Source organism: Anarhichas minor, unplaced genomic scaffold, assembly GCF_050575085.1.
Source record: "Anarhichas minor isolate MPS153535 unplaced genomic scaffold, ASM5057508v1 ptg000077l, whole genome shotgun sequence".
Taxonomy (NCBI): domain Eukaryota; kingdom Metazoa; phylum Chordata; class Actinopteri; order Perciformes; family Anarhichadidae; genus Anarhichas; species Anarhichas minor.
Window position 1 is genome coordinate 70,001 of NW_027466523.1, and position 13,729 is coordinate 83,729.

Sequence of the window (13,729 nt, forward strand, 5' to 3'; positions counted from 1 at the left end):
ATGTCGGCCTCCACCGACTGACGCATGGCCAGCTCGTTCTCATACCTGCAGCAGGACAAAAGAAGAGGGTTTAGTTTCTGAAGCGGCTGAAAGGAAACGTGTTGAAACGAATTTGTTCACTGACTTGAGCCTGAAGTCGTCAGTGGCCAGTTTGGCGTTGTCGATGGACAGGTAGATGCCGCCGTTGATTTTGGTGGCATCCTGGATCTGGGAGATAAAAAAAGATGAAATAAAAGAGTTATCTGTTAAAGTTCTCATGACGGGAAACTATCTAATCATGTAAATGTCTCCCTTTCACTTTGAGACTCTTGTGATTTTTACAGAAAGAAATTTAATTTGAACTCAACTTCGAGTTTTCACACAATAAGAGAAAAGGTCAGCTGTCTCGTTACACTAATTGCATGATGTCACACGCTGTGTACTTGTACTTCTGAGTACTACTAGTACTACTTTAACTGTATCACGAGACGGTTAACAGCTGATTTTGGTTTCTGAGTCAGATTAAAGTTTAATCACAGTGTTCATGTTTAACTTCTCACTGGATGATAACGTGCAGCACTTCCTGTTGTGGGGTCACATGACCCCCCCAGGTGAAGCCTACCTTTTGCTGCAGCTCTGTGATGGTGGCGTAGTAGACACTGTAGTCTCTGGAGGACGGCGACGTCTTGCTCTCCAGGAACTGCCTGATCTTCAGCTCCAGCTCCCCGTTGGCCACCTCCAGCTTGCGGACCTTGTCCAGGTAGGTGGCCAGCCGGTCGTTCAGGTTCTGCATGGTGGCCTTCTCGCTGACGGAGATGTCGACGCTGCCGCCGCCACCGCCACCACCTCCAGAGCCGAAGCCAAACCCAGAACCTCCACCAGAGCTGAAGCTGTAGCTGCTGCCGCCGCCGCCGCCGCCATAGCCGCCGCCGCCATAGCCGCCGCCGCCGCTGGCATACTGAGAGGAGCTGCTGGAGATCTTAACGGAGGAGCCTCCTGCTCCACCGTACATGGAGCCGCTGGACGCTCGACCTCCTCCTATTGACATGGAGCTGCCGTACATTCCACCTCCCAAGGAGCTCCTGCTGGTGAACATGTTGAGTGTTGATGAGGAGGATCACTACCTGCTTCAGCCAGAGAGAAGAGAGAGTGAGGAGGGAAGAGAGCCCCTTTTTTTTATACTGTTGGAGGAGGAGGCGGAGGCGGAGGAGGAGGAGGAGACACTTGTTATTCTTTAATTCAGCTGAAAAGGTTAACAGGTATGTTAGAGTCCTCCCATCACCTGCTGCAGGGCGAGTCCTGACACATTCATCTTTAAGCTCAACCAGCAACCTCAAATCTGTTATTAACGATTTAAGGAGTTGACACATTCTTGGCAGCAGAGAAACAGGACTCTCTCTGGTCTGAAGAGTAAAACCTGTGGTTAGTTTCAGCACAAAGACTGAGATCAATAGAACAAAGACGGAGTCACCAGAGAGCCGTTAAAGTCCTGCTGGTGTTGCTCTTCACACCACAGAGTTTATGGCAGATTATTGCATTTAAAAGTGTTTTAATGGAACAAGAACAAACTAAACCATCACCAGGTTCAAGCTTTACCGAGAGGATGCAGCTTTGGAAGACTTCTTGTAATGTTACATCATTATTTAATTTAAAAAATGCCAATAATAATCATTATAATGATAAAATAATAATGACAAAAATAATAAAAATAATATTAATAATAAATTGAATTCACAGAATGGGGTGGATAAATTCCAACACCAGCGTTCACTTCTCTGATATAAAACAGGTCAGTAAACGCCCCTCTGGTGGATCTTAAGATGAACCCAAACAAACATATTTAACTGTATAATCAAAATGATGCAGAAACGACTCGATAACAATGCAGATTTGTAAAGAATGTGAGTTCACGTTTTGTCAGTTCTGTCTGTAAGACGACAAGCAAACTACTTTAAAAACGTTTGTTTTCTGGATGAAGCTCGGATCGATCGGTGCTATGCTAAGCTAACATTGGAGCTGCTCCATCAACACTCACAATAACGTCATCTAGGCGTAAATACAGCAGCGTGTTATTATTTATATACATTTATATGTAGAGTTTCTTCTATATTCCGGTTCACATCAAGATTTTTATTTGGCGTTCAACTGATGAACGCTGTACATCCTGAAGGGACCGCTAATATAAACAAGCTAACGGAGCTAACGGAGGTCATGTAGCTAACGACTGCTAACAATGGAGCAGGCCGCTGCTTCTCTCCATTCTGTTCTGTTAACGATGTTCCTGAACATCTCGCCTCGTTGCTGATTAAATGCAGCGCCAGAGCTGCTGAATTCAATCAGCTCATTTCAGAGTTTATCTGCTTTGAGCTGCAGATAAACTCCTCAGTTTTGCAGAAATGCACTTTGGGAGTTTTAGTCAACTTCTCCCCCAAAATATTTATGTAGACAAACTTTGACTTCTAATTCAGTAGTTTGACTTCTACTATTACAAGTTATTACAAACTGGGCAGATAGATCAGTAGATCTCAGAGCGGGTGTGACCGCGTGGCATTCTGCTGCAGGCTCATTCCCACCGTGAGCAGCTCTCAGGCTGCAGGGCAACTGACAGGAATGTACAACACCCACTTCATTCAACCTGGATTTAAACAAACGGCAGTATGTTTGTTTAAGAGGCGTAGACACTTGAGTTATTCAGCTTTGAAAGGAGGAGAAGTACAGAGAAGTAAAGCACGGCTCAGTTTTCAATGAACAAATAACGACACATAATTCATTTTATAACAATGTGATGCATCTCGACACAGAAAGTAATCAGCTGCACTCAGACTTAAATCCTTACTTATTTGAAGTGTTTTAACGGTAATAACGCACCAACAGTAATATTTTACGTATATCTTATGCATGTTTATTTTATGTTCTCTGTAATATTGTCATATTTTAATATTATATAGGTGGAGGCTTCAAATAAGTCCAGTTGGCTTTCTGCCTCTTCCTGATCTGTGATAATATTAATATCTGTTGTTTTATTGTCTATTGTTTAAATTGTGCAAAATAAATAAACTAAACTAAACAGACCATTCAGTCCAGCAACACATTGAGTGTTTATAGGAAAAAAATGTCAGAAACTCAGAAGAACAAAAAAAACATGGAGGCGGACTGTCGTGATCTGATAGTTATATCAAGAAACAAAACGTATGTATGAAGTTCTATCTGAAAAGAAAGTTTAAAGTTTCAAAGTGTACGATTGTTGTTAAAATCATTCAATAAATGAACAAACATGATCACCAGAAGCTGAAGAGGTCACCGTGCTGATGTCAAAGACGGAGATATCTGCTAATATTAGCTAACCAGCTAACCAGCTAGCCGCGGCCGCGGCCCCGTCCCGTCTTGTAGTACCACTTGTAACCTGGAAAGATGCTAGAGAGTCAATGTAGCGTCCAGTCTGACCTCAGACCACCATGAGAGGACCAGGAAGTAGAGCTCAGGGCTCGTCAATAAAACATCTGTAAGTTTTGATAGTTTTTGTTTATTGGATTAAATACAAAGTGGGTCTCTGGTACAGACCTGTCAATCACCATGTAGCCCCACCCTAAAGCATCCCCTGCTTTATGGTCTGTTTGACTCTAAATGGACCATAATGTACTAAATGAACATCATGCTGTATTGAAGAAGACTTGAAACTAGAGATTGAGACCATAAACTCATGTTTACAATGTTTACTGAGGTAATAAATCAAGAGAGAAGTAGAGTCATTTTCTCATAGACTTCTATACAACCAGAGGAGTCGCCCCCTGGTGGACACTAGAGAGGATGCAGCTTTAACACATGAAGCTTTGACTTCACTTTACAGAACCGGAGGTTTGTCTCCTGATACTAACCTATAAATAACAATAATCCCAAAATGTTTCTCTAAAAATTACAAATACATTTTGAAAACATCCACAATTAATGAACAAATTTACAAAAACAGAAGAACATCCATTACATTACATTACATTACAGTCATTTAGCAGACGCTTTTATCCAAAGCGACTTACAATCCTGAGATGTTTCACTGACTCACACACTCGACAACAATTCACGTATCCTCTCTGTTCTCAGTCGTCTGTATGTTCTTGTATTTTTGCACTCAGAAGTTTTGTGAACCCACAAAGCGAAACACTTGGTGCACGTTTCTCCTTTAAGACATTTTCCTTCTCGTCTCCTCTTGAACAGCAGCTTATTCTAAAATAACGCATCCAACAAAGGGCATGCTCCTCTTAATAGAAATGAATGACTTCTCTGCAATTTTCACACTTTGTGAAGTTCCGCAGTGGACCGGATCGGACGCTTTGGTGGGCCCGTTCTGGCCCTCGTGCCGTATGTTTGACAGCCTGCATTACACCTTTATATTTAACAGTAAATGTTCTGCAGAATCAACGAGGTTTTTCTTTTCTGTTCATGCTCGTACTGTCGCATCAACATGCTCAGAAAATATTCAATCCCACAAATCATCGGCAGCTTCAGAACACACTGTGACAGGAAGTTGGCGTCCGCTGTGTTTAATGACTGACAGCTATTGTCTGACACACACACACACACATTAATAAGCCTCGCCCCCATCACAAACCTGTCAACATTCAGCTGAATCCTCCACCTGCAGCAACTTCCTTACATAACCGCTGTAACCTGAGAGGGCGGGGCTTATGGCCTGCAGGTATACAAGGTGTGTCTGCCCAACACACCTGAAGAACTAAAAGGTCAACAAGTAAGAAGTAGAAATACAGCAATGAAATGAAAAACTGCAATAATTTATTGGTCTTAAACTTTTTATTTGTTATTTCTGTTATTGAAAGCAACCACTTTCTTAAATGTCTGGTGGATTTAAATTAAGAATATGTGACATAACAGAGCAGCAGATTATGGATAACATTAGTTTCATGGTACATTTGAATTGATGGAAAAATCTCCTCACTGTTAACAAACAACTTAAATCTGCAAAATCAGTTGCAGCTGAAAAAACAAATTTCACGTGGACGCGGTGGTGGTGGTGGTAGTAGTGTTGGTGGTGGTGGTAGTGTTGGTGGTGGTGGTAGTAGTGGTGGTGGTGGTGGTAGTAGTGTTGGTGGTGGTGGTAGTAGTGTTGGTGGTGGTGGTAGTAGTGTTGGTGGTGGTGGTAGTAGTGTTGGTGGTGGTGGTAGTAGTGGTGGTGGTGGTGGTAGTAGTGTTGGTGGTGGTGGTAGTAGTGTTGGTGGTGGTGGTAGTAGTGGTGGTGGTGGTGGTAGTAGTGTTGGTGGTGGTGGTAGTGTTGGTGGTGGTGGTAGTAGTGGTGGTGGTGGTGGTAGTAGTGGTGGTGGTGGTGGTAGTAGTGTTGGTGGTGGTGGTAGTAGTGTTGGTGGTGGTGGTAGTAGTGGTGGTGGTGGTGGTAGTAGTGTTGGTGGTGGTGGTAGTAGTGGTGGTGGTGGTGGTAGTAGTGTTGGTGGTGGTGGTAGTAGTGGTGGTGGTGGTAGTAGTGTTGGTGGTGGTGGTAGTAGTGTTGGTGGTGGTGGTAGTAGTGGTGGTGGTGGTAGTAGTAGTGTTGGTGGTGGTGGTAGTAGTGGTGGTGGTGGTGGTAGTAGTGGTGGTGGTGGTGGTAGTGTTGGTGGTGGTGGTAGTAGTGTTGGTGGTGGTGGTAGTAGTGTTGGTGGTGGTGGTAGTAGTGGTGGTGGTGGTGGTGGTAGTGTTGGTGGTGGTGGTAGTAGTGTTGGTGGTGGTGGTAGTAGTAGGCAAGGCAAGTTTATTTGTATAGCACATTTCAACAAGGTAATTCAAAGTGCTTCACATAAAACCATTAAAAGCATCAAAACATAAGGCAAAAGAAAAGGAGATTTAAAAACAATTAAGAACATTCATTAAAACATTAAAAAACAGTGTAAGAAATAAAATACAGTAGTAAAATGCAGAAATGCAGGAAATTGATTAATATATTAATTGAATCTGGTTCAATTAAAGGCAGTAAACAGAAAAGTCTTCAATCTTGATTTGAAGGAGCTGAGGGTCTCAGCAGACCTGCAGCTTTCTGGGACTTTGTTCCAGATATGTGGAGCAGAAAAACTGAACGCTGCTTCTCCATGTTTAGTTCTGACTCTGGGAACAGGAAGTAGACCGGTCCCAGACGACCTAAGGGGTCGGGATGGTTCATAAGGTAGCAGCAGATCAGAGATGTATTTTGGCCCTAAACCATTCAGTGCTTTATAAACCAACAGCAGGATTTTAAAGTCAATTCTTTGTTTGACAGGAAGCCAGTGCAAAGACCTCAGAACTGGAGTAATGTGATCCACCCTCCTGGTCTTAGTGAGGACTCGAGCTGCAGCGTTCTGACAGACTTTTTACAGAGACCTGTAAACACACCGTTACAGTAGTCTAGTCTGCTGAAGATAAATGCATGGACAAGTTTTTCCAAATCCTGTTGAGACATAAATCCTCTAATCCTTGATATATTCTTCAGGTGATAGGAGGCTGATTTTGTAATAGTCTTGATGAGGCTGTTCAGGTTGAGGTCTGAATCCATAACTACACCTAGATTTCTGGCTTGGTTTGTGGGTTTTAACATCAGTGATTGAAGCTGAGCGGTAGTGTTGGTGTTGGTGGTAGTGTTGGTGTTGGTGGTGGTGTTGGTGTTGGTGGTAGTAGTGTTGGTGGTAGTAGTGTTGGTGGTGGTGGTAGTGTTGGTGGTAGTAGTGTTGGTGGTATTAGTGTTGGTGTTGGTGGTGGTAGTGTTGGTGGTAGTGTTGGTGTTGGTGGTATTAGTGTTGGTGGTAGTGTTGGTGGTGGTGTTGGTGTTGGTGGTATTAGTGTTGGTGGTAGTGTTGGTGGTGGTGTTGGTGGTATTAGTGTTGGTGACCAGAGCAGGAGGTTGAATTGGATATAAATCCAGTCTGAATGGAGTTTTAAAGTGTGTTTAGTTTCATTTTTTATTTTAATTCTGGACTGTCTCTCTCTCTCCAACACAAATAGTTCACTTCTTGTCTGAGTCCAGTTTGCACAAAGCATTCAGACATCAGATCATTATGGAGAGTGGGCCTCCTCCTCCTCCTCCTCCTCCTCCTCCTCCTCCTCCTCCTCCGGTTGGTGTTTGATCTGCAGGTCTGAGCTCAACAGGTATGTGCCTGCAGGTGATGTTGGCCTTTAAACAAAAGGTTATGAGAGCATGTCAACTTAAAGTTGATGAACGTTGAAATGGTTCAAGCAGCTGCATGTTCCCATGAACAACAATCCAGTATGTTCTTAAGAGCATCAGTCATGAACTATAATTATAGATCTTCATACAGAGTGCTTCAGGTCATCTGCAGCTTCCTGCTGAGAATCACAAAAGAAACTGACGAGTTCAGAGAGTTTATTGAAAATGTGCAGAAGTCACAATACTAGAAGTCGTCTTTATTTCTGCCGTTTAATAACAGTGTTGGACATGTTTTCTCTCAGGCAGAAACAGAGATTATTTGAACAAATGTATGGTAAATAAAGACATAACACACACATAGAAACAGTATTGAGCTGTGATCCATGCAGCTGTATCTGTCTCTCTGTCTCTGCATGGAACACGTCTTACTTTCGTAGAGAAGAAAAAGCTCAAACGTCTGCTTTCAAAAGGACAAACGTGTTAAAGCACAATAGATGTAAAGTAAAAGTACTCATTAGGCAGCTGTCAGCATACAAGTACCTCAAACTTGTACTTATATGATCAGTAGAGCAGCAGGTTTGTGTTGAGGAGCAGATTAAAGTCATAAAACATCTTCAGCTCATAAATATGAAATATGAGCTGATGATGAAGGTCAGCTTCCTCCTCCTCTTCAGGGTGTGACCGAGCCATAAATTATTTGTCAGTTTCCTTTAGTCCCCTCTGGGCTTCTCGCAAATCTTCTTCTTCTTCTTCTCTCTTTTTATTTGCTTTTATTCAACAATCAATTATTGCTCCGTCAGCACTTCTCACGCAAACTTTTTAACTTTTCAATAAAGTTCTTTATTTAAAAACATTTCTTTGGCACAATGAGTCAGAGCGCTGGACGACATCATGCTTCTGTTCTCCTGCAGAGACCTTCACACGTTCGCTGTGTTCTGTCCCAACGTGCCCGCTCCTCTACTCCTCTACTCCTCTACTCCTCTACTCCTCTACTCCTCTACTCCTCTACTCCTCTACTCCTCTCCTCCTCACCTCCTCACCTCCTCTCCTCTCCTCCTCACCTCCTCTCCTCCTCTCCTCCTCTCCTCCTCCCCTCTACACCTCCTCCCCTCCTCACCTCCTCCCCTCCTCTCCTCCTCACCTCCTCTCCTCCTCCCCTCCTCTACTCCTCTACTCCTCTACTCCTCTACTCCTCTACTCCTCTACTCCTCTACTCCTCTCCTCCTCACCTCCTCACCTCCTCTCCTCCTCACCTCCTCACCTCCTCTCCTCCTCTCCTCCTCCCCTCTACACCTCCTCCCCTCCTCACCTCCTCCCCTCCTCTCCTCCTCACCTCCTCTCCTCCTCCCCTCCTCTCCTCCTCACCTCCTCTCCTCACCTCCTCTCCTCCTCACCTCCTCTCCTCCCCTCCTCACCTCCTCACCACCACCTCTACATGAACCAGTCTCAGTGTAGTCCTGATCCTCTATATGAACCAGTCTCAGTGTAGTCCTGATCCTCTATATGAACCAGTCTCAGTGTAGTCCTGATCCTCTACATGAACCAGTCTCAGTGTAGTCCTGATCCTCTATATGAACCAGTCTCAGTGTAGTCCTGATCCTCTATATGAACCAGTCTCAGTGTAGTCCTGATCCTCTACATGAACCAGTCTCAGTGTAGTCCTGATCCTCTATATGAACCAGTCTCAGTGTAGTCCTGATCCTCTACATGAACCAGTCTCAGTGTAGTCCTGATCCTCTATATGAACCAGTCTCAGTGTAGTCCTGATCCTCTCTATGAACCAGTCTCAGTGTAGTCCTGATCCTCTATATGAACCAGTCTCAGTGTAGTCCTGATCCTCTACATGAACCAGTCTCAGTGTAGTCCTGATCCTCTATATGAACCAGTCTCAGTGTAGTCCTGATCCTCTCTATGAACCAGTCTCAGTGTAGTCCTGATCCTCTATATGAACCAGTCTCAGTGTAGTACTGATCCTCTCTATGAACCAGTCTCAGTGTAGTCCTGATCCTCTACATGAACCAGTCTCAGTGTAGTCCTGATCCTCTATATGAACCAGTCTCAGTGTAGTCCTGATCCTCTACATGAACCAGTCTCAGTGTAGTCCTGATCCTCTCTATGAACCAGTCTCAGTGTAGTACTGATCCTCTATATGAACCAGTCTCAGTGTAGTACTGATCCTCTATATGAACCAGTCTCAGTGTAGACCTGATCCTCTCTATGAACCAGTCTCAGTGTAGTACTGATCCTCTATATGAACCAGTCTCAGTGTAGTACTGATCCTCTATATGAACCAGTCTCAGTGTAGTCCTGATCCTCTACATGAACCAGTCTCAGTGTAGTCCTGATCCTCTCTATGAACCAGTCTCAGTGTAGTCCTGATCCTCTATATGAACCAGTCTCAGTGTAGTCCTGATCCTCTATATGAACCAGTCTCAGTGTAGTCCTGATCCTCTACATGAACCAGTCTCAGTGTAGTCCTGATCCTCTCTATGAACCAGTCTCAGTGTAGTCCTGATCCTCTATATGAACCAGTCTCAGTGTAGTACTGATCCTCTATATGAACCAGTCTCAGTGTAGTCCTGATCCTCTCTATGAACCAGTCTCAGTGTAGTCCTGATCCTCTCTATGAACCAGTCTCAGTGTAGTCCTGATCCTCTATATGAACCAGTCTCAGTGTAGTCCTGATCCTCTATATGAACCAGTCTCAGTGTAGTACTGATCCTCTATATGAACCAGTCTCAGTGTAGTACTGATCCTCTATATGAACCAGTCTCAGTGTAGTACTGATCCTCTATATGAACCAGTCTCAGTGTAGTACTGATCCTCTATATGAACCAGTCTCAGTGTAGACCTGATCCTCTATGACCAGGTGATATATATGATATATTTATTATTATTATATGATATATATATATTATTATATTATATATATATTATTATTATATGATATATTTATTATTATTATATGATATATATATATTATTATTATATGATATATATATTATTATATGATATATATATATTATTATTATATGATATATATATTATTATTATATGATATATATATATTATTATATGATATATATATTATTATTATATGATATATATATATTATTATATGATATATATATTATTATTATATGATATATTTATTATTATTATATGATATATATATATTATTATTATATGATATATATATTATTATATGATATATATATATTATTATTATATGATATATATATTATTATATGATATATATATATTATTATTATATGATATATATATTATTATTATATGATATATATATATTATTATATGATATATATATTATTATTATATGATATATATATATTATTATATGATATATATATTATTATTATATGATATATTTATTATTATTATATGATATATATATATTATTATTATATGATATATATATATTATTATTATATGATATATATATATTATTATATGATATATATATTATTATTATATGATATATTTATTATTATTATATGATATATATATATTATTATTATATGATATATATATTATTATATGATATATATATTATTATTATATGATATATATATATTATTATATGATATATATATTATTATTATATGATATATATATATTATTATATGATATATATATTATTATTATATGATATATTTATTATTATTATATGATATATATATATTATTATTATATGATATATATATATTATTATATGATATATATATTATTATATGATATATATATATTATTATATGATATATATATTATTATATGATATATATATATATTATATGATATATATATATTATTATATGATATATATATTATTATATGATATATATATATTATTATATGATATATATATTATTATATGATATATATATATTATTATATGATATATATATTATTATTATATGATATATTTATTATTATTATATGATATATATATTATTATTATATGATATATATATATTATTATATGATATATTTATTATTATTATATGATATATATATTATTATTATATGATATATATATATTATTATATGATATATATATTATTATTATATGATATATTTATTATTATTATATGATATATATATATTATTATTATATGATATATATATTATTATATGATATATATATATTATTATTATATGATATATATATTATTATATGATATATATATATTATTATATGATATATATATATTATTATTATATGATATATATATTATTATATGATATATATATATTATTATATTATATATATATATTATTATATGATATATATATATTATTATATGATATATATATATTATTATTATATGATATATATATTATTATATGATATATATATATTATTATTATATGATATATATATTATTATATGATATATATATATTATTATATTATATATATATATTATTATATGATATATATATATTATTATATGATATATATATTATTATATGATATATATATATATTATATGATATATATATATTATTATATGATATATATATTATTATATGATATATATATATTATTATATGATATATATATTATTATATGATATATATATATTATTATATGATATATATATTATTATTATATGATATATTTATTATTATTATATGATATATATATTATTATTATATGATATATATATATTATTATATGATATATTTATTATTATTATATGATATATATATTATTATTATATGATATATATATATTATTATATGATATATATATTATTATTATATGATATATTTATTATTATTATATGATATATATATATTATTATTATATGATATATATATTATTATATGATATATATATATTATTATTATATGATATATATATTATTATATGATATATATATATTATTATATGATATATATATATTATTATATGATATATATATTATTATTATATGATATATTTATTATTATTATATGATATATATATATTATTATATGATATATATATTATTATTATATGATATATTTATTATTATTATATGATATATATATATTATTATATGATATATATATATTATTATATGATATATATATTATTATTATATGATATATTTATTATTATTATATGATATATATATATTATTATATGATATATATATATTATTATATGATATATTTATTATTATTATATGATATATATATATTATTATATGATATATATATTATTATTATATGATATATATATATTATTATTATATGATATATATATATTATTATATGATATATATATATTATTATATGATATATTTATTATTATTATATGATATATATATATTATTATATGATATATATATTATTATTATATGATATATATATATTATTATTATATGATAAGATGTCCTGACGTGTTTATCAAAGTGTTATTTCTGCTTTTTTTCATGTTGGAATAAAGGTTAAATATTTAACTGTAAAGTATTAATACGTGTTTGATACCTTCATGTTTTTGCATTAAATCATTCTGGGACGTTTGCTGCAGCACAGCTCTACAGAGAACATGCTCCTCTGCTTCAGTCCTCATCAACATGATCCCATCTGACAGAGGTTGTTTTCTGATGTGCTTCAGGCTGACGATAAGCAGCACAAACTCATAACGAGCTGATGAGGTCAGATCCTTTGTGAGTATAGTGCTGACTGTGTCAGCTGCTCTTTATTACTTTAATTACACTTGATTACTTTCCCACATCGAGCCACGATGTGAGTATTGCTCAATCTGAGGCTGGAACATAATTCCACACACGTCTTCATAACTTTCTCTCTGCTTCTATTCATCTGCAGCCAGCTCTCTCCTGTGATCAACCTGTTTGTTCAGCCTGCTCCGGTTCTTCCACTTCACTCTGAGCTTCAGCTGCGAGGGTTCATGTCCCTGACCCTCCACAGAGAGACTACTCCCCACTGAACCACGTCGACCTTTATAACAGACTGAAGTGAATTGTATTTTCATCTTCTTCTGTAGAATGCTATATGGCCAAAGCCTGTTAAATGCTCTATACTGTGTTTCTGTAACGTGGCGCTCACACGTCTTTTTATTAACGTTTCTCTCTCAAGTTCTAATCACAGGTGAACGTAGTTAACCTGTGAGTAATAGAACATGTTCTATTATGTATTGTGTGTGTGTGTGTGTGTGTGTGTGTGAGGCTCTGTTCCAGCAGGCCTCTGGGAAATACCTGTTAACCTTGTCAGGTTTATACATGCACACACACACCCACCCACACACACACACCCTCTCCCAGTGTAAAGTATGTGGTTACATAACAATAAAGTGATCTACACACGCCATGCTTTAAATGTACTTGTGTTACATGAGGAGCATCGTTCCTCCTGCTCAGACGTTCGTTTGAGATAATCATGACTCTGCTGCCTCCAGCTGGTCGAACGCTTCTCTACATCTCATCACTAGTTATACTAATGTGGACCCGACACATTTACACAATTTGCAAACAGGAGTCTGTTTATTTATCGTCTTTATTTTCAGATTAAAATGTATTAATTAGATCTGGAGGATACAAACACAGATAATATGATGAGAGACAGAGACGTCACAGAGGAAAGT

At 36.5% G+C, this 13,729-nt stretch overlaps 1 protein-coding gene across 2 annotated transcripts in view; it reads right to left on the reverse strand.

Moving 5' to 3' along the window:
- LOC142937869 (keratin, type I cytoskeletal 13-like) overlaps positions 1-1,027 on the reverse strand; it is a 2,576-nt gene extending 1,549 nt beyond the window's left edge. Inside the window, exons 1-4 of one of the 2 annotated variants that reach the window (XM_076080972.1) lie at positions 939-1,027; positions 602-875; positions 125-207; positions 1-45 (exon numbers count right to left, since the gene is read on the reverse strand). The exon at positions 1-45 is cut by the window's left edge and continues 274 nt beyond it. In XM_076080972.1, the coding sequence (XP_075937087.1) occupies positions 1-45; positions 125-207; positions 602-875; positions 939-1,027 (491 nt within the window). Of the gene's footprint in view, positions 46-124; positions 208-601 lie in introns of both variants that reach the window. The other variant, XM_076080973.1, reaches the window with a different exon arrangement.
- Positions 1,028-13,729: the final 12,702 nt, after the last annotated feature.